The sequence below is a fragment of the Pavona decussata genome, unplaced genomic scaffold, assembly GCF_977016875.1.
Source record: "Pavona decussata unplaced genomic scaffold, jaPavDecu1.1 SCAFFOLD_468, whole genome shotgun sequence".
Taxonomy (NCBI): domain Eukaryota; kingdom Metazoa; phylum Cnidaria; class Anthozoa; order Scleractinia; family Agariciidae; genus Pavona; species Pavona decussata.
Genome location: NW_028145806.1, coordinates 145001 through 167500, shown reverse-complemented (window position 1 = coordinate 167500; position 22500 = coordinate 145001). Strand labels below are relative to the sequence as shown.

The window sequence follows — 22500 nt, the reverse complement described above, 5'->3', positions numbered from 1 at the left end:
CACCGCCTGGGGGTGTGCTATGCAGGTTGGGGGCCCTTGAAAGAGCCGTTGTCCACTTAATATTAATCTGGCTATTGAAAGTCAGATTTTCAGAATTTGAACCACAGCGAGTATATTCTCAGTCCTTCAATATTTTTTTTATATTACCCAAGTCGTTGAAAGTTTAAAGTACAACTGAATACATATAGTAAAATTATTTGATTATTTTTTTAGTATTTAATATATAGTTAAGATATTAATTGAATTTTAATATTTGAAATAGTTGTCTGGATACATATAAAGAGAGAAATCAGATATAATAAAGTTTTTGCAACATCCAGTTATTGTTTCAAAAGAAAGATTGTTGAAGGTTTGTTATAGTAAAATTATTTTTTTATTTCTCAGTCTTAATTTGAAATATGGTTTGCCATGAAGGAGGAGGAGATCAGATGTAATCTGTTGCATTGTCTCTTCTAAAAACATTAATTCATGTGAAATGTGTTAAAATGATAGAAGAGCAGGTTATATTCTTGAAATGTACATTAAAACTACTTGACGTTGTGTTTTGATATCATACTTTGGTTAAGTTTACTTGCAGAAACTTTTTTTGGATGATAAACTGCTTGCAGGAATTTCTTTGGAATCTTGTCAGAATTCATAATAATTTCAACGGCTTTTCTTTGATTGACGTCCACCAAAACGCAACTTTATCCGACTCTTTCTAAGGTCGTAGGTCGCGTGTTATTGGTAACCGCTGTAACGGCGACTGGAAATGTTCTATTGTTGGAGAAAATTTTGATGCAGCCTAAAATTTTAAGCAACAAATCGTCACGGAAGCACGAGAATAGCTCAAACCCTGCCACTGCCTCTTAACGGGTTCTGTTGTTTTCTTACAGATGACGACTGGATGCAATTTTAAAAACCATGAAATAAATCTCGTATCTCCTAAGCCGAACCCCTTCTAAAATGCGTTCTCTAATGACCCATCAGTTTAGACCTGGTTTCTAGAATCCTTTCTCGTTTTCAGCCTTTCAGACCAAAAATGGTTAAAAATTTAAAACGTAATTCTACGTTGTATCGGTCTCTGCTTCTCTTATAGTTAAAATCTACAGCCCCTTTCAGAGCAAAACTAATCAAAAACATACCCTAACCATACCCAAACCAATATAGCTCGTACCGTGGGGGAGTAACCCCCACCCCTCGCGCTGCGCGGTTGTAATTTCACACATCTCATGGAAACAGCATTTTTGAGATTATTATTGGAGCTTTTGGGACAAATTTTGCATACATACAGACAGACATCCGGGACTGAATTTCGGTCAGTCCCATCTTCGTCTAAGTATTGGACACCCTTGAGGGGTGAGGGGAGGGATATTTACTCTCACCACCACAAGCAACCTTCTACCCAGGGGTCAGAATCACGAATCCTTGACGAAGTTAAGATGTATCTTTAAGGCCCATATAAACGGTTTCAACATTTGCTTCAACATGCGTCCAACATCGTTGTTGAAGCACATACCGCGGGGCGTTTGAGCAGGTCGTTCAACATTGTTGAAAACTCGTTGAAAGTGTGTTGAATCAAATGTAACTTGGTTTAAACTTCCATTCAGCAGAAATTTAACATTTCCTTTCTTCTTAAAAATGTTGAATGGCGTTGAAACTGTTTGAACACTACGTTCATTTTTAAATGTTAAAACATTTGCCCAACATCCGTTCAATTTTTGTTTAACGAATGTTGGGCAAATGTTGAAACCGATTAAACGGGCCTTTAGTATTGTTTCTTACACAGCTATTTCAATTAACGTTGTCGGATCAAAGTATAAAGCTATAAGACCAGACCTCAAGGTTCTGTGTATTTTTTACGAATAAGTTCATCAAAATCAGGTATGCCTCGTCCGTCCAGTGAAGATATACGATGGCGAGCGATTTGGATGAAAGAAATGTTAGGATATCAAATGGATGAGATGGCAGACTCTTTGAAGATGTCACTAAGCTTTAAGCTTTGATCCGACAACTTTAATTGAAATAGCTGTATGCCCTTATATGATGGCCTATTGTTGGGATACCAATAGACTTTGTTCAGAAACAATGCTTAGCGTATCATCTTAACTCAGGAGGGTTTCGTGATATCTGCAACAAGACTGCTAAAATTCTGTCTGGTTCGTTTCAGCCCAACTCATTCCCATAACTGACACAACAATCAGCCAAGTCAGTTATTTCATGAGTAGCATTCTTCTTTGTATTATGAGGCAAATGCTGTGTCTTTGGACAAGCGGTACCCACACACGAGGAAGAAACAGTAACAAACTAAAACTTGTAATTTCGTCTCTGTTGAGCTTTAATTTCTGGGTTTCAGCCCTGGTGAACGGTTTGACCTTCTTTTCACAACCCAGTATCCAACACCACCGCCTCCACCTAAAGAAAAAATAGATTGGGTCATCGACCTTTATATATGTTTCAGGATCTAGGAATGATTCACAGTGAGTGAATTACCTTCACTGTCAAATTGATGGCGTTAGCATTTGACCAGTTTAATTTATGTTTGTCACTTGATTGGTTAGTCGGATAACGGTTAAGTTTGTGTCTACCCTGCTGGTTGAAGGTTATATTATATTACTGGTTGAGATTCTCTTTGGTTGGCAGCGTTTTTCATTAATAAGGGCAACAAGTTATAACCCGAGATATCCCCAATGAAATGGAAGTGGGCATACTCGCCATTATTACTTAAGGCCCCGCTCATTTTATTAGCTAAGAAAATAAAGTTAGAGAAAAGTTAATTGAAGTCCGCTAAATATCACTGAGTTTTTCTTACAGTCTTATACGGCATAAATTATTGAAATGCATGAGGAAATGGATAAGAGCTAAATTTGTGAACAAATTAACACACATTTGAACACGGGACTCCATCCGGAGTAGGAGATTTTACCCCTGGGATTTCTACGAAGTTTCTTGGTAATAATAACCAAATTGCCACCGACTCCGCTACCCCTCGGGGCAGATCGATGAGCCTCTCTGTTTAAACACTGGCCAAACTGACCTGTCCAGGATAAAGAAACGGTTTCTGAAGCGCAAGGAGTTCATATGAAAATCATCTTTTAAAAAGAATTACCTCCATCCTAAAGGCTAAATGGCCTATTTCAAATTTACGTAGCGAATATTGAACACAGGACCCGGAATCAAATAACTGCAGGGGCGGAGTATTATAGGTCAAAGTCCATCTCCTCTAGTCCCCTCCCTACCCCAACTAAAAAATTCTGAATAGATTTTTCAGTATTCCTTTTACTTAATAAATTGCATATCTTTAACAGGTCAATTTGTGAACAAAAATTTAAAAAAATTTCATTGGAGAAAACTGCTTACTGTTTGAGCACAGGCAGCCCAAGTTCGCGTCTCTAGAGAGCATGTAATAATTAATTACTAGTGGGCATGATGACCTTTGAGTGCAAGCAGCCATTGAGAATTTAAACGCATTATAAGACTTTGTATGGGAAATAAAATACCGTCGATTATGAAGTTTAAAAAACGCTAAATTTAACTTTCATTCAATAAAACGAATAAAACTGCCAAGTTCGCGGAGTCACTAGGGAGCGTGTGATAATTAATAACTAGTGAGACGATGACCTTTGAGTGCAAGCGGTATTGAGTTACAGGCAGCCGTTGAGAATTTGAGCGCATTATAAGACTTTGTATTGGAAATAAAATACCGACGATTCTGACGCTTAAAAAAACGCTAAATTTAACTTTTATTCAATAAAATGAATAAAACTGACTCACCTCTGGTGTATTCTTGTGCGTTTTGGGGTTTATTTTGCCGTTTCGGGCATTCTTTGAAACCACTTTCATTCCCCTCATAAGACGGAGTCCGTCTTATGAGGGGAATGACAGTGATTTCAAAGAACGCTCGAAACGGTGAAATAGGCTACAAAATTCACAAGGATACACCAGAGGTGAGTCAGTTTTATTCATTTTATTGAATGAAGTTAAATTTAGCGTTTTTTTTTAAAGCGTAAAACCGCTTGCACTCAAAGGTCATCGTCTTACTGGTTATTAATTATCACACGCTCTCTAATGACGCCGCGAACTTGGCAGTTTTATTCGTTTTATTGAATGAAAGTTAAATTTAGCGTTTTTTAAACTTCATAATCGACAGTATTTTATTTCCATACAAAGTCTTATAATGTGTTTAAATTCTCAATGGCTGCTTGCACTCAAAGGTCATCACGCCCACTAGTAATTAATTATTACACGCTCTCTGGTGACGCGAACTTGGGCTGCCTGTGGTTTTAGTGAACGGTCCTTGGTTGCAATACCCCAAAACAAACAACCATAGACCAGAATCTAAAATATAATATCACCTTCTGCCAAAATCTTTACATTCAACTCAGTTCGTCAATACACCAAGCCGCCCCCATTTCCTCTTGTCTCCCCTGGGTTTCGGTCGTCGCTAAAAGCGCTACCTCCGCCTTCTCCACCTCCCCCACTGTGACTTAATCGTGACTCAAATGCAGTGCTGGCGAATTGAAGTTTTGTTCCCGCTTCCTATTATTATTAATATTATTTAATAAATTTTTAGTTTTGTTTTGGTTATTATTATTATTATTATTATTATTATTATTATTATTATTATTATTATTATTGTTGTTGTTGTTATTATTATTATTATTATTATTATTATTATTATTATTATTATTATTATTATTATTATTATTATTATTATTATTATTATTATTATTATTATGGTCGGTACACACATGCGTAAGAGGCTCCAGGACACCTTTCCACAGAATTCCACAAGGGGATTTCATCGATGACTGTCGCCTAAACGCTGGCCAAGCGTGTGTCCGTTGATTTTCTGTAAATTGTTTTGTTTTTTCTTTTGTTTTGTTTTTTTTTTTGGAATCGGAACTTTTAACTTGTAAATAGTTTGGAATATGTTGATTAAGATGTTGTTTTTTATTATTTTTATTATTATGACATTTGTATTTTCTCTTGAAAAGTTTCTGCTTGGAAATTAGTCTCGAAATCGGAATGAATTGTAAATAGGTTTTAATAGTTCTTTTCTCAACTTTTAACTTTTAGCAATTTCAGCTGCTTGGTATATGTTGATAAAGATTCTATTATTATGGCAGTAAAAAACTTTTGGGGATGCCCAGATATCCTAAACAATGATTGGGCGGCCAGCCGTAGCCAATCAATGCAACGACCAAAGTCCTTACAATTAAAATCCCAACTCCTAATCATAAAGATCCTAGTAATTAAATTCTAAAACTATTTACTATCCATAAAATCTTCAATCTAAAAACTCAAACTTCTGTTCCTCACGATGGAAACACTTTTAAAAAAATGTATAATAAAACGATTAATGTCCAGTATTTCAAAAGCTTAAAGCGCCTCGCAATATTGAGTGAGCTTGTGATGACATAAACCAAACCAGCACTTTAAAAAGAAGTTAAAAATAGGCCCAGCTTTTAAGAAAGCTCTACCGGCCTAATTACCAGGATTTTTCAAGGGCACGCCATTCCTAATCGATCGATTATGAACAGCAATATATCGCCTGTATAAGAGTTAACACGGGCAAGCTCGATGCGTCACGCTTTTGCTACGTTTGACTAAGCTTCTCAAACAGTGAGTAGGTTTTATTGATATCAGTGTAAACACAGCAACGCATTTATGGCACACCAACCACCATTTAATTTTCTTGCTACTCAGACCTCAGCTAATTAGGACATTGAAATGAAACTGACTTCGACCCGCTAAGCAATGTGAGCTGCCGGATCCGTGACGCAGTTATGGATCAGTTGGAAACCTTAAAAAAATTACAGACCCTGAGAAAAGGCAAAGCTGAGGGAAAAACACAAACAATATTGATTGCGTCCATCTATCAGTTTTAAGGGATCGTACTGTTTTATTATTTTAAACAGTTAGATCCATTTTTCAGTATCCCATTCTTCTTTCCTATCAAAGGAAATAAAATTGAGAAAATGAGTCAGGAACTTAAAAGGAACATTGTCCTACGCCGTGGGCATAATATTTGATGAACATGACAACGTAACGTCTCAATCAATCCTTCCCCTACTTTTTGTTTTTAACCTTTTCAGTCTTGAATCATTATCCGTTAGAATTCCCGCCTTTAAAAAATCTAGGAAAGCCTCCCCAGTAAGATAGAACTCCTACCTCCTCCTAGCTCCTCCACGGCCGTAGTGACCGCCACAAGAATCGTCTGGAAAAATACGATTAACAAATAAACAAGCTAAGTGAATCCACGAAAGTTAAACTGAGTTATATCCTGTCTCTTAAGTCTATAGTGAATGCCTTACAGAATAAATAATAATAGTGAGTGTAATATCGTTTGTGTTACCGGCCATCCTCTTGTTTTATTCTTAAAGGTAAATAGATCGTTCTAATATATTGAATAGAGATCGTAATATCAGCTATATCTGAACAACGATCGCTTTCTTTCTCCCTCTCACCTTATACATGGATTTTAAAAAGAGACAACTAAATTAATATGCTGAAATTAAATTAAATGAATTATATATCTAGTACCTCCTCCCCCACCCCGTACAGCTGAGCCCGTATTCCCTTCTTTTCCAGTTTTGTCATAGCAATTTGGAGCTTTGTTAGGAACATAGCTTCCTGGTGTTCCGCCATGGCCTCCACTACCACCCGGATAACCAGTAAACTGATCAGTTATGGCGGGAACCGTGAGAGTAGAGTCGATATCCTCTTGAAATTAGAAACAAAGCACATTTTAAGGTACTATTTACTGTTACAGATATAGATACGCAGACGGCACTTTCAGTAATGACGGTAAGTAATATACCAAACATGAGAAAAAATTATTGGTCACTTGAGAAGCAAAATCAAGCTGAAAGCGGGTTTCATCAGATATCCAAACACTTAGAAGATAGTAGGTTGAGAAAACGAGGCGCAGCTGAGTTTTTTCAAACGACTTCGACGTGCTTGGATGCCTGATGAAACACTTCTTTCGAGTGTTCGATATGGCTTCTCAAATGATCAATAATTCTTGGAGAAATTCAAGGCTTAAGTTGGCAAATTTTTATGATAATTAGGAACACATATTCAAACCACGGTCACAGTAGTGATTTTCTTTGTTTTCTCTTCATAAATTATTAATTAGTTTAAGAAGTAATATTTCTCAAATTCGTTTATAATTCATCAAGGGAAAACAAAGAAGACCGTGGTTTGGATATGTGATCCTGATTATTATAAAATTTTGCCAACTTTAGCCTTGCATTTCTCCAAGAATTATTGATCATTTGAGAAGCCATATCAAACACTCGAAAGTGTGTTTCATCAGATATCGAAACACCTCGAAGTCGTTTAAAAAAACTCGGCTGCGCCTCGTTTTTTCAACCTACTTCTCAGTGTTTGGATATCTGATGGAACACACCTTCTCGTGTTTGATACGGATATCAAAAATGTTTATCTTTTTTGTTCTAAAACAGGGCCAGTGAATGAAAAAGCCGTTGGCACATCTCCATCAAAATTCTGAGAAGTAATATATCAAACACGAGAAAGAGTGTTTCATGGCCAAACATTGAGAAGTAATGGTAATTAGGATCACATATCCGAACCACGGTCACGGTAGTGATTTTCTTTGTTTTCTGTTGATGAATTATTAATGAGTTTGAGAAATACCCTTCAAACTCAAATGGACGTTTATTCTTTTTGAAAAGACTTTAACAAAATCCTGTTTCTATAAAATTTAACATTTTTAATGCCAAAAATTTTAAGAAAGTAAATAGTGAAAAAGAAAATTATGAAAAGTTGAATACGGTCCAGTTCGTACACGGCCAGCTTGCGAGGATAATTATCACTTCCTGTTTGTCTGAAGTAGTGTGATACTCCAAAGGCTTGTAGTAAGATCGAGCTGAATGGACTGTTCATTGCTGTTGTTAATCATAAAAAATGTTTAGGGTTAATTTAGTGACCCGCGAAAATAGGTCACTTTCTCAGTAAGGGCATGCAACAGCGTTCTTTAACTACACTCGATTGCAAAAACGCTGACACCTAAAAAGCATAAACCATGAACGATGAGACCCAACGGATTTGTGGTTAGTGTTTAAAAATTGGCCCTTGTTGACCAACTTGACACTTTAGGAAAGCTTGGACAGTTTCCATCATTCACCACGTGCAAGTAATTTTGGTTATCTACCATCGTACGAGAATAGAATATTATGCAAATAAATCATGTATATTTATACCCATAAAGCCATTGGGTCTCATCGTTCATGGTTTATGCTTTTTAGGTGTCGACGTTTTTGCAATCGAGTGTTTATGGCGTGATTGCAAACCTTAACTAATCCTATCAATGGCTATATGTAGTGTACGGGAGCTTTAAGAAAAACATTAAAATGTTATGCCAAAAAGATTCTACTTACAGAAGACAGAAAACTACTTTAAACTAAAGAAACTTATTCATTGAATGAGAAATTGAAAATATCAATTCCACGCAGTGGCGAGTTCAATAAAAACGCAATTTAGATAAGTGATCATGCAGCATATATGAGTGATTCAATTATTCAACACATTTTACCACTCCCCAAATATGGTCGATATTAGTCGTCCGTACACAACAGATATCTTGCAGTTTCATGTGCGGGGGAGAAAAACTGAACAGAGCGCTGTTTAAAAACAGGTAATGACCTCGGAAGATTGTCTCCAGCTTTACTGAATGAAACTGTGCTAAAACCGGTTGACCTAGTCGACTGAGTTTAAGGCGGTATTCCATGCGATAATAAATTGTCAATGATCAGCCGTTTTCAGGTTATGCACAGCCGTCTGTCAGACGGTGTCCTCAATAATACTAGAGGATAATTCCATGGTGATACGTGTAGTACTTAAGAATTTACCAGATTACTTCTTAATAACAGACATTAATTAGCAACTGCTCAATTGCTCTTCAGATTTTTTACTCATTTTGCTCTAAGTATAATTTGGCTTTGTGGTCAGAAAGTGATCAGTTATTGCGGGAACCGTGAGAAGTAAAGTAGATGACTTCAAAACAGAGACAAAGCACATCGTAAAGTGCTATTTACTGCTATAGATAAAGACACGCAGACTGCACTTTCAGTAATGGCTGTAAACGGATATAAAAAAAAAATCACGTATTGTTCTAGAGCAAGGTGAGCCGGCGGTTGGCACATCTCAACCGAAATTCCGAGAAATACCGTTTAAACTCAAATGGACTTTCAAGTCCTTTTTAAAAAGACATTTAACAAAATCCTATTTTTTATAGAATTTAACTATTACCGTTCAAGAGCCAAAATTTTAATCAGTGAATAGTGAAAAGAAAAAGTATGAAAAGTTGACCACGTTCCAGTTCCTACATCGGTAGCTTGCGAGAATAATTAACACTTCCTGTTTGTCAGATTAGTAAATGATACTCTAGTAATAAGATCGAGCTGAATGGCCTGTCCATTGCTGTTATTAATCATAAAAAAATGAAGGGTTAATTTATTGACCCGCTAAAACAGATCACTTTCTCAGTAAGGGCAACAACGTTGTTTAACTATATGGCGTGATTGCAAACCTTAACTAATCCTTACAGTCATGTACGGAGGCTCAAAAAAAAGACATAAAAGTGTTATTCCAAAACTATTCCGGTTACTGGTTACTATTCCGGTTAAACTAAAGAAACTTATTCATTGAATGAGAAATTGAAAATATTAATTCCACACAGTGGCTTATAAAATAAACACGCAGTGATCATGCTGCATATATTAGTGATTCAATGATTCAACACATTGTACTACTGCCCAAATATGGTCATAATGCACTCAATATTCGTCGTCCGCGACAGACATCCTGCAATTTCGTGCGTAACAGAGCACTTTAAACAAGTAATGACCTCGGAAGATTATCTCCAGCTTTACTGAATAAAACTGTGTCAAAAAATTAACCTAGTTGACTGGCTATAAGGCGATATTCCGTGCGATAATTGTCAATGATCAACCGTTTCCAGGTTGCAGCTGTCTGTCACACGGTGTCGTCGATCATAGAGGATAATTCCGTGGTGATAGCACCCAGCAGTTGCCACATAACCTTTTAATACCAGACATAAGCAACTCGTTCAGTTCAGTGTTATCGTTTCCAAATGCCAATTATAAATAATAGTAGTGCATTTTATGTTGACAAAATAAGAGCTCTATTGTCAGTTGTTATTTTTGTTATATGATAATCAGCAATCCCCTACTTTACCAAGTAACCTCTGACCTTGTTTGTTAGCCTTTTTTGGCAGACGTTAGGAATTCGCTGGAAAACGTTCTTGAAACAAACAATAGAAGAGGGAGATCGAAGAAAGAGGGGAGCTGATAGTCCCTTGTAGTGAAGCAAAATACTTTGATGTCGCTCAATTGCTCTTCAGAATTTTTACTCATTTGGCTTAAACATAATTTGGCTTAGTGACCAGAAACTGATCACATTAGAAAGTGCTATTTATAATTATTGCCACAGATAAAGACGGTGAGAGTAAAAGACGGAATGAGTTTGCGGAATGGTATGTGGAATGGCGTGCGGAATGGCATAATTATGCGAAATACGATTTACGGGGGGAATAAATTAACTGAAGAGCGCATCCTGTTTTCGCGCCAATTTTATAAGAGCAGCAGCTTTTTTGATGCTGCCGACTCTTGCTAAATATTAACAACAATTCGAGGATTTGATCGTCTGATTGTTGATTTGGAAGAAGTGAGGGTAAAGAAAGCGATGAAAACTGTTTATAGCTTTCGCATTCAAGGAACTATGAGTAAATCCGTAGTAAATTAAATTTCATGTTCACTTTACTCCATGCGACTTCGGTTGACAAAAATAACGTGGCAGCGTGAAGTCTTCTCAGGGCAAAGATTGATCCTTTACCTCGGCAAATAATAAACATTTTTTTTCTTTTTTTTTTAACCCTCGGTAAAAGATCAATTCTCATACCCTGTATGCTCGATGATTCATTTATCATGAGCGGGAAAATGAACAACAATTTGACCAAAATGCATTTGTGATAAGAATAGTTTTTTTTTGCTCCAGGGTTTTTTCGCTTTTAAATCTCATGTTAGGTTGGGACATTTGGCACTGAAAGACCTTAATTAAAGACGGATATGTTTAGTTCGATAGCGCGTAACTGAACTATAGCTACCTGAATCGCCGTATTGAATAGCTAGGTAGCTAGCTCAGCAGCTCAACAGTGACTTGCGTACTCATCGCTCGACGCAAATGTAAGGTGAGAAAAAGTAGAACATATTTTTCCCATGAGTTGTACAAATTGTAACCGTCAAAGAGTCTGATAAAATGACCGAGTTTAAATTTAAAATTTCTCACATAATAGTTTTGGCTTTGACTGATGTTATTTCTCCAGTCTGGTGTTGCTTTTTGTCTAGGCTACTCGCTGCCACGTTCTTTTTGTCAACTAGAAATTTACTGATTTATTCTTAGTTCCTCGAATGCAAAACTTCATCGATTTCTTCACTCTCATTTCCTAACCAGCGATTAGACATGTTCTATCCCAATCTAATCTAATCCTCGATCTGTTGTTTGGTTGTTTAATAGGCGGCAACACTGTCGAAAAAACTGGTGCTCTTATAAAATTGGCGCGAAAACAGGATGCGCTCCTCAGTTAATTTATTCCCCGCGTAAATCGTATTTCGCATAATTATGCCATTCCGCACGCCATTCCACATACCATTCCGCAAACTCTTTCCGCCTTTTACCCTCACCGAGATAAAGATACGCATAGGGCACTCTCAGTAATGACTGTAAACTGATATACATATAAAAAAAATCACGTATTGTTCTAGAGCAAGGCCAGTGAAGATAAAGCCGGCGGTTGGCACATCACCGAAATTCCGAGAAATACCGTTTAAACTCAAAATGGATTTTCAAGCCGTTTTTAAAAAGACGTTTAACAAAATCCCATTTTTTTATACATATAAAAATGTAACTATTGCTTTAATAGACAAAATTTTATCAAGTGAGTTGTGAAAAAAAAGTATGAAAAGTTGAACGCATTCCAGTTCATACATCGTCAGCTTGCGAGGATAATTAACACTTCCTGTCTGTCTGAAGTAAATAATACTCTTGTGATTCGCACATAAATGCTTTGGCAGATCCTTGTTTCCCGTTAAATCAAGTTACTTGAACTCAAAACGGCGACTACAACATGGATGAAAAAATCAAGTCACATACCAAATGTACCGCGGACAAAAACAGCAAAGGTTCACTAATGGCTCTTGTGATATCAATATTGCTCGCTATCCTGTTGTTTGTGAGAATCGAGTTCGTACACAGGAAGTCAGAAGCGACAGTAGCCCAGCTTGCATTTCGCATTCAGCGAATTGAGGAAGAAATGCAGGATAAGACACAGAACAGGATCATGGAAATTCTACAATCAAAGGTGATGCCGGCGAGTGAGGAGAAAAGAGCAATGGATTTGTTTAACTCGGGTAAGTTATTGAATATTTTACTTGATGTTTAGAAAGCACTGCACCTGAAGAGAAAGAACCGCAAACACGCATGGTTTACTTAATACTTGTTAGATCCTAATGAATAGGAAATGTCAGGCTTCTATCTAATACATTGAGTTGCATGATTTGGAGCCAAATTGACTGGCAGCTCAACAGTCACCAATTATGACACTGGATGCCTAGACTCACGAATGCGTGCACTGACAATTTTTTAGCCACATCTACACAGTACGAGGGGATTGGATGAGGGGGGGGGGGGGGGGGATCTGTCACCAAACTTTGAAACTTATTATTTCCGTTAACGGGGGTGGGGATGTGTGAATGTTGTTCAACCCAAATTCCTTTGGAGAGAATATGCTGAAGTTCAAATCTTAATCTAGAGACAAAAACAATAGAGTTTATTTTGAAAATGCTGATACAAAAAATGTCAGAAACAAACCACAGAGAGGTCACTCAAGGCCAGGGAAAACATGTAGGATCAGCCATTTAATGCTACCAAGATCACTTATTGTCACTTGTTGTCTCATACCCCTAAGTGAACTTGTTTGAAACCACGATTGTCTTTTAGATCAAGTGAAGCTTCTGCTCATTTCCTTGCTCAGGTTGATTAACGAGGAGAATACTTTGTTTACGAACATTTCACTGCCAATTTCACGACAAGAATTATCGTCAAATCGTGATGTTAAAATTCTCCAAATTGCCTATCGAAAGGTGTATTTGGCGTTTATTCGGCTGTGTCTCGGAGTAATCGGACTCGTTCCTCTGATACTCGATTTTTTGCTCTGAATTACCTTTCAACACAGTCTGGCGGTGAACTTTTTTCACCCTTGAAATCCCGAGCTTGATTTTGCCGCTATTAACCTCAAGTGTACTTTAAACGTAAGTCGATATGTTAATTTTCATTGATCATTTCTTCAAACAAAGCGACCATGTTCGAAAATACCAGGGTGCACGAGGCTAATGATTTGGAGCCAAATTGACTGGCAGCTCAACAGTCACCAATTATGACACTGGATGCCTAGATTCACGAATGCGTGCACTGACAATTTGTTAGCCACACCTACACGAGGGGATTGGATGAGGGGGGGTGGGGGGGGGGGGGGGGGGACTCTGTCACCAAACTTTGAAACTTATTATTTCCGTTAACGGGGGTGGGGATGTGTGAATGTTGTTCAACCCAAATTCCTTTGGAGAGAATATCCTGAAGTTCAAATCTTAATCTAGAGACAAAAACAATAGAGTTTATTTTGAAAATGCTGATACAAAAAATGTCAAAAACAACCCACAGAGAGGTCACTCAAGGCCTGGAAAACATGTAGGATCAGCCGTTTAATGCTACCAAGATCACTTATTGTCACTTGTTGTCTCATACCCCTAAGTGAACTTGTTTGAAACCACGATTGTCTTTTAGATCAAGTGAAGCTTCTGCTCATTTCCTTGCTCAGGTTGATTAACGAGGAGAATACTTTGTTTACGAACATTTCACTGCCAATTTCACGACAAGAATTATCGTCAAATCGTGATGTTAAAATTCTCCAAATTGCCTATCGAAAGGTGTATTTGGCGTTTATTCGGCAGTGTCTCGGAGTAATCGGACTCTTTCCTCTGATACTCGATTTTTTGCTCTGAATTACCTTTCAACACAGTCTGGCGGTGAACTTTTTTCACCCTTGAAATCCCGAGCTTGATTTTGCCGCTATTAACCTCAAGTGTACTTAATTTAAACGTAAGTCGATATGTTAATTTTCATTGATCATTTCTTCAAACGAAGCGACCGTGTTCGAAAATACCAGGGTGCACGAGTCTTGACTGAATTCAGCGCCGTGACAATCCTTTGAGTGACCATAATATCTTGTCACTACAGAGTTTGTTTTATGTTTCAGAAATTTCTTTTCATTTATTAACAAAACTTACCTTTCTTATAGTAGCGTTCATGTAATTAGGTCATATCTGCGTTTCTGTATTGTTTTTTATTACGTTTTGGTTTATTTGGGGACAATCCAGAGATCATGTATGTTGTTTTCAAGAAGATGGCGGCCCAACGTAATTTAATTTCCACGTCATGTGTTGTCATCACTTCCCGTTGAGGACTGAAGAAGAAACAACCCCAGACGCGCTATTCCTCTCTCCTCCGCAGAGGCTCCGCTGAGAAAAGTGAGTGCAGGCGTAAAATTCCGTGGAAGGCGACGGCGGGAGCCTCTGCCAGAAACCACGCCCGATATGGCTGCGATCCGGGGGAGTCATTTTGTAACTAGGGTGGTGTGCGTACTTATGTCATAAAAATGGCGGGTGTTTGTGAAATTGTCATGTCGCGCGATGTGGGAGATTTACTCACGAAAACTTACCTACATGCTTAGAAATCGGGGAAAGTTTGTTCCTTTCATGATGACTGTTTAGAAAACGCTTTTATTTTGCTGTGATGCCTTGAATCATCACTACAAGAATGAAATTCAAGTTACACGAGCGACGATCGTGTGGAGATAAAAGAGTGCATGCAAAGGAATGATTTATTGAGGAAACGTCTGCCACCTGAGACCAAACAAAAACTGTCAATTCAGTCTTAAAAGAGACTAGAGCAAGTAAGCTTAATGTTTTAATCAAAGCGTATTTTCTTCTATACTCCGAAACGACCAAACTTGATATTTTTATCTTGTAAACAAGTTTTATCAGAAGAAGTTATAATGGTCGTTCGGTGATTTAATTAGCATTTAGTTCTCACGGGAAGCTTGTTATTTACTGTGATGAAACAACTGTCTTTCAAAATAAGATTATAAAAGGCTAAAAGGCCTTTCAAGCCCAGAAAAAGCAATTATTTGTTCGTGACTATTGTTCACTTTTACGAAGCAAAATGTACTAAGTCCACGCTCCACGGGTTTCAAGGGGGGCTTCGAATACAAACGATTTTGCTTTTTTTCTAGAAATTGTGAGATCTCACCTTAAAATTAACGACTGCAAACTGTAGAGACAAAGTAAATGCTGACTTCGGCCAAGAATGAAACTGTCAAATTTAGAGATGAGCGAGAAATCAATCGATGTACAAGAAAACGACATGCTTCTGGCAGAGGTTCGCCGCCAAGTCAACCCGCTCAGCTTTTGCGCCTGCACTCACTTCGTTCAGCGGATACACATAACACCCCATCGAAGCTCTGCGGAGGAGAGGGGCGCTATTCATCTTCACAGTTTTAACACTCTTGGGATTACGGTGAGGAATGGGGACGAAATGAACCCAGAACAATTCAGTTCTTCGTACATAAAATGCATCATCATTGCCTTTTTCGTCTTAGAGAAGAGTAGAAGAGCTAAATAGTCCAAATTTGTCCACAGTCATCGAAATGATCTCAGTGTAACGTATCTCCCAGTCTGCGTTTTAGTAAGCCTCGAGAAAATTGTTACGTGGCAAATCCTACTCCTTCGAGCGTGACGCGCAAGGGAAACACCGGTCAAAATAATAACGTTGCGTTCTCTCTTGATGTGGGTAATTTAACTCATGAATACATAGCAGTGCTCTAGTTACAGATGCAATGTATTTCTTCCCGAGGCTTATTTCTTTTTATCAACTTAGTTTTAAAAATGTGCCTAATAAACCATTCACTATAATAGCCCCATTGACCCAATCACACAGCCATAGAGTACAACATTTAATAGATTCCTACAAATATATTCTAGCATAACTAGGCCCGGGCAAGATCTTGAAAACGTAAAATAGTGCCTTTCTGGACTCCATTGGCTTTTTATGTTCCTCTTTAGAATGCATGTGAAGGCGTGCGGAATTTTAAAATTTATGGACCAAGAGCTACATTTTTTTAAAAAACTGTAACTAACGTGGGGAAAATTGCGATGTTTTTAAAGTCGTTTCCAATTTTCTCGTGATCATTTCGAATCGTCCCGGTAGCAATGAAATTGAGTAATTTCCATGAACGGTTTTGGGCTACCAAGTATATGTTCGCCGAATATGGTCTCTAGATGATATAAAGTGACATTACCGACTTTTCAATTTGCACCATTTCTTGCAGTTCCAGCTACATTCGTTTGTGCTACATCTACGATAAAAATAAAACCTATAGCTCGTTTTGGCTCACATTCCATATTTTGTGTTTATTTGCTTGTCATGATCAGTGTATTAATTTGGTGCTGATTTGGCTCGATAGTCAGTTGTCTTGCTTAGAATCCTGGATAGGGAACGCCATGAACGGAAGCAAAGTAAAATATCTCAAACACGCTCAGGTTTGGGGCATTCAATTATTCCAGAATTTTTTTTAGTCATATTTTCTGCTTTACCTTTTCCTTCGTCTGAGATCTCGCCTTTGTTAAGCCGCTGGTACCTCGTTTGCAGTCACTTCCTCTTCTTCCGGGTTACATTTATGCAAACTGCTCCTCTGAAGGAAGTGGCTAAAATCAGCATTAAGTATTTTCTTTGTTCGCCTGGTGCCCTTTTATATTTAAATATACAATATAAACAATTACAAATTAAAATAAGAGTGGCATGTTCTCACATAATTGATAAGTTAGAAGGTAATAGTGGTTGCAGTCACATCTACGCCTTTACTATAGTTAGTCTTCAGTTAAGACGATGGTAACTGTAGTTAGATATTTTGTTAATGTGACCACTTCTCTGTTCGTTCTAGAAATTATTGCTTTGGTGATTCAAAACAAAAGGATGTAAAAGGCGCTAAGGTCACACAAAGGCTATTAATTATTGGCAAGACACTGCAAACAATTACTAGCTATTTTCGTATAATGTGACTGCTTCCATAACTCTAACTATAGTTAAGAAATTTATGCCTGGATGAACAAAAACAACAGATGGTAACTAAAGTTTAACCCATATAGGGTGCATGGGTTAAACCTTAGTTAGCAAACAAAGAGCCAATCAGCGTGAAGTGTTTGTTCGTTGGCACATGCATTTAGAAACAAAAACGAAAAAAAAAAAAAACGCAAAAAGACAAGTGCACACGTGTTTCGCTTTCGCCGACGAGCTTTACTTTGAGGAATTATTCCATACAGACTGAACTGCAATTTTTCTTGCGAAAGGCTGCAGCTTCAAATTACACGTGTAAACCAGCTGCGATTTAAGTGCGATGCATCACTTTACACTTTCCGACAAATATAGCAAAATTTCCATTGAATGTTAGCCCATGCTGGAAACGCCTGCGTTATAGCGCGGATAAATCGCGCTAAAATCACTGCTTCTTTTTTAGCGACTAAGACTACGCGAAAATCGCAAGTTGAAATATCTCTAAACGATTCAAATTTCGATATACAGCGAGGTAGCGCAAGTGCGCCCTTGTTAAATTGTACAGTTATTTTGAACTGGTAACGAGGCGTTGTTTTGCGGATTTTACGGATCACCGATTAATTATTGTCACTAATTGTAGTTGAGTCTGACGTCTCAAAACTAACTATAGTTAAGGCATAGATGAGACCGCAACCAATGAGTAAAGGCGCTGTTACACTAGGCAATTTTTCTTGCAACTTGTCTCGCAATTTCGTTGCGACACAAGCTGCACGAATCGTTGCCAAGTGTAACATGCCCTGAAATGAACATGTCTCGCAACGTTTTTGTTGAAGTCACCGTTTCTAGAAGTAGAACCGACTTCTACTTCTCGCAACGATTGCGGCGCCAAAAAAATTGCGAGACATGCTCATTCCAGAGCATGTTACACTTGACAACGATTCGTGCAACTTGCGTCGCAACAAAATTGCGAGACAAGTTGCAAGAAAAATTCCCTAGTGTAACAGCGCCATAAAGACCTAATTACAGCGCAGCTGAGAAATGCCATAGTTATATCCAATTTTACCACTATCATTAGTATCAGCTTTTTTTAAGCACGTGATTGAAGACTTCTGGTTGAAGGACTCAAAGTTCGATAGCTTTATCAGTTTTCTTGCACTTACAGATTCCCCTGAAACAACCCTGGAGAAAATATCAGACGTTCACTACCGACAAAGAAGGAACGCAGCCCAGTCAACAAGCCCATTATCCTTACAGCAAATCCGCAATGAAATTAACAAGAAATTTACTCATGCCTGCAGCACCACAAATAAGGTCTGTCAAACAGGTCCACCGGGGCCCCCAGGAGATCCTGGTGCTCTAGGATATCCAGGCTACAAGGGAGAAAAAGGAGCCCCTGGAAAAACTGGCCCTCGAGGGCTTTTGGGTCATAAGGGGGTTCAGGGTATGAGGGGAATGCAAGGACCTAACGGGCCACAGGGGATCAAAGGCGAGAAAGGTGAAAAAGGTTCCACTGGCTCTCCAGGGCAGAAAGGAGATGTTGGACCAATGGGCCGACCAGGAATCAAAGGGTCGGTCGGCTTAAAAGGAAACAAAGGAAGAATGGGCTCTATTGGCATTCAGGGTTCAAAAGGAGAATGTGTTATGGCTCCAAAGATCGTTGTATTTCCAGAGTCCTTGGACGTCTTCATGAACAAACAGGCGACAATTTACTGTTGGGTTCAGGGTGTATCGTATTATACGATAACTTGGAGGAAGCTTGGAGGTTCTGCTAGCATTCAGACTTTTACACAGAATGGAAATCGTGTCTTTCGTATCAGTGGTGTAACAAGATCACATATTGGACTGTTTATGTGCACTGCATCCACCAGTCATGGAATTCTTAAGGCGGTGAGCAGATTACGCTTAAAAGGTTTGCAAAGTGTGATCCTCTTCTTCGTCTGTTTAAACTTTTGTCAGTTTCGACCTTTTTTGATTTTTTGTTTCTTTTCTTTTTTTAATGGTCAGCTACAATTGCAAAACGTTGAAGTAGTACAATTTAAAACCATTTTAGGCGCATTCGCATTTTATATCATCCTATGTAATGACGTAGGACTTTTGTATATTGGAGACCTAAGAAAAACACAAACCATTTAACGCTCCTTACTGGTTGTTTTGTTTATTGCTTGATTGAAATTTATTTCAACTGATCAAAAGGGATAAATAATAGAAATTTACTGAGTGAAACCATACTGTTGTTTCCCTCTTTTACCGACAAATTCAGCTCATCTTTCTTTTTTACGCCGATGGTGACTCTTGATGACGCCATGTCAAATCTGGGGCAGATGTGCGATTAATATTTTTCTTTATCTTTGTAGAGCCACCAATGTTTACGTTAAAGCCCCGCTCAGTTGTTCAAGTAACGCGAGGATCCACTGTTAACCTTTGCTGTAAGGCTAAAGGTTCTCCTCCTCCCAAGATAGAGTGGTCACGTGCTCAATGGTCTCCAAGCGCAAGAGTATTGCTTCAGGAAAACGGATGCCTTGCAATAAATACTGCTAAAGAAAAAGGTTTTGGCAGTTATATTTGCCGCGCCACAAATAGCTATGGAGTAACGCAAGCAACAACTACATTAACAGTCAGAGGTCGGTAATGTTTTTCATTTTGTTTTAGAATACCTTTTTACGACCTCGTGGTTTGGCACCTTATTTTCTTTCTCTTGTCAGTCCATGGTTTTTCATTAACTCATTTTTTCTGCTAAAATACGTCCATACAACATTAAAGCCAGTTTGTCAGTCTTATGCCCCACTTGAATGATTTCTCCTAGCAAAGTATATTCTCCTATTGAAAAATACAGTCGCAACAAAAGAAAACAAGCTAAGTAGAGCTAAGCTTAGAGTTACATTTTATAGAAGAAGAAATAATTTTATCTTTATTGTACGTTCTTCTCTTTGATAATCAAGTTCTAAATTGATTAACTCAGCAAAATAATTCATCAGCATGTGCCTCTTTTAAAAGATGGTTTCGGGTTGTTTCGTTGAAAAAAAAAGTTGAGCAGAATTTTGTATTATGTTTGATACAGTGTTAACGACTCCACAAACATAGTCCTTTTCAACAAAGCTGTGAATTACCTCCGCCCCCTGTTTCTTATCTCCTCATGTTGTGACTCTCAAAGTATCGCAGGTTTAGTAAATAGGAAATTTAGTACAAGAATTAATTGTTATTGACTAGTGAATAAACTGTCAACTGAAAAGGAATTTTTCTGTTTATTTTGTTTACTCCTTCGTTAGGATTCCCTCCACATATTTCGTGCGATGAAGTACAGAGAAGAGAAAACGCAAGACAAGACGGAGAGTACTGGTTAGAAAAAGAAGATGGACTTTATAAGGTAAGGGAAAAAGCAATTCCACCAAAATCAATTCAGTCATAGATACGTTTTTAAATGGCATTACCTTTGCTAACAAGGAAACTCTTCCGCATAGCTTGCAGTTAGACAAAATAGAATTCACTGACATTTCACTGACTTCTCCCTGACTTGATTCCTGACTTTTCCATGACAATACAGATGATCCGCATGCTAGGATCATCCCGCCTCCATGGAAACAAGTCCGTTGTTTCTCCTCACTTCAGAATGCAAAATCCTGTAAAAGTCCATGGCAGGAATTAACCGAAGCACGACAAAACTGCCTTGCGTTTAAAAGAAATAATACTGAGTAATCAAACAAGGTACCCTCCTGTCCTATAATCTATTAATGTGTAGAAATACAGTATAGCTACCGTAAGCCACATATTGTTTTGATCTCATGGTCAAGAAAAAACAACAAATAAGCAAACACTTAGTTTTAAAGGTTTAAGTGGTCGTTCATCCCCACTGAAACAAAGTATGGGAAGTTGCATTGTCGAAATACTGCCTAGTTAAATTTGGCAACTCTTCAGCCGGAAATGGACCTAACTCTGAGCAATAAATAGAAAAAGTACAACAAAAACACCGATGTTTGATACTCATGCGGTAATCATATTGGCTGTCCAGCCCATTATACAGCTATTTCAATTAACGTTGTCGAATCAAAGCTTAAAGCTTAAAGACATCTTCAAAGAGGCTGCCTCCTCGTCCACTTGATATCCTAACATTTCTTTCATCCAAATGGCTCACAATCGTTTATCTTCACTGAACGGACGAGGCATAGCTGATTTTGATGAACTTATTCATAAAAAAATCCACAGAATCTTGAGGTCTTGTCTTACAGCTTTATACTTTGATCCGACATTGTAATTGAAATAGCTGTACATTTTATGATACTAAAAGCAAAAAGGCGCCGCTCTGGCTTGAACAGTCTGCACTCAAACTAGCGAATATTATGATACAAAAGAACTAGACTACTGCATCTTGAATTCTATGAAAGTCGATCGCAGTATATGAAATTTCATACTTTTGAACTGCGGAAGAAAGAGTGAATAAGTAAATGATCATCGCAGTTATATAAACAACTTAAGCAGTTGCGAAAAGAAAGCCTGAAAAAGAAATTATGCTTGAAAGGGTTCAAGCCTGCGACGATCATTCACTTATTTATTCCCTAACTCTATGCAGGAAAGATGACTTGGGTTGTGCTCTCACTAGCCATCACGCAATATTGAATGAAATCTCGCACTGATTATCTAAGTTTTCAATCAAGAACTTAAAAAGACTTCACACACATCTTTTGAAATACATACTCAGAGAACTTCTAAGATAGAAAGATATTAACATACAGCTTACAAGAAATTTACAAACGAAACCATGATATAGGACGAGATGCAAACATTAAATGGCACATGTTATTTGTAGGCGGTTAAATGTAAATCATACAGGCGCTGTGGTGTAGTGGTTTGTGCCACGTTGCATTTTCAACCGGATTTTCGGTCGGAAGATCGGAGGATGGTTGGTTCCGAGTTGTGTTGGTCTCTTTATTATTGTGTTGTTTCCTTACACAAAAGTCTTCACTCCACATTAGTTCTCTTCCCCCTGGTGCATAATAAAAGTACTTGGGCCCCCATCCCTTCCTACTCACGACCGAGAACAAGCCCTAAACACGCTTTTATTTGCTGTTACACTTGGCATAACCACTTATAAGCCTTAAAATATCATGGCAACCCCACCACTACAGAACGACAGGCCATACACCAACTTAAGCAACGACAAGACATAATTATAACAGCCGCTGGCAAAGGTTTCGGTACTGCTGTTATGGACAAAACTTGGTACATCGATGAATGCAGCAGAAAACTTAATTACTCAACATTTTAGCAACGCTTGAATGGAGACATTGCCGCTGACATCCAAAAACGTGTCACTGT

The 22500-nt window shown here is 38.0% G+C and overlaps 2 protein-coding genes across 2 annotated transcripts in view; both read left to right on the top strand.

Moving 5' to 3' along the window:
* Positions 1-12140: 12140 nt before the first annotated feature.
* Positions 12141-22500, top strand: part of LOC146450299 (uncharacterized) — a 15392-nt gene continuing 5032 nt past the window's right edge. Inside the window, exons 1-4 of the mRNA XM_085100436.1 lie at positions 12141-12434; positions 18353-19099; positions 19545-19811; positions 20457-20554. Coding sequence (XP_084956562.1) covers positions 12152-12434; positions 18353-19099; positions 19545-19811; positions 20457-20554 — 1395 coding nt within the window. The 5' untranslated portion in view covers positions 12141-12151. The remainder of the gene's footprint in view (positions 12435-18352; positions 19100-19544; positions 19812-20456; positions 20555-22500) is intronic.
* LOC146450292 (neuronal cell adhesion molecule-like) overlaps positions 20457-22500 on the top strand; it is a 145964-nt gene continuing 143920 nt past the window's right edge. Inside the window, exon 1 of the mRNA XM_085100446.1 lies at positions 20457-20554. The gene's annotated coding sequence lies outside the window, so the exon portion shown is untranslated. The remainder of the gene's footprint in view (positions 20555-22500) is intronic.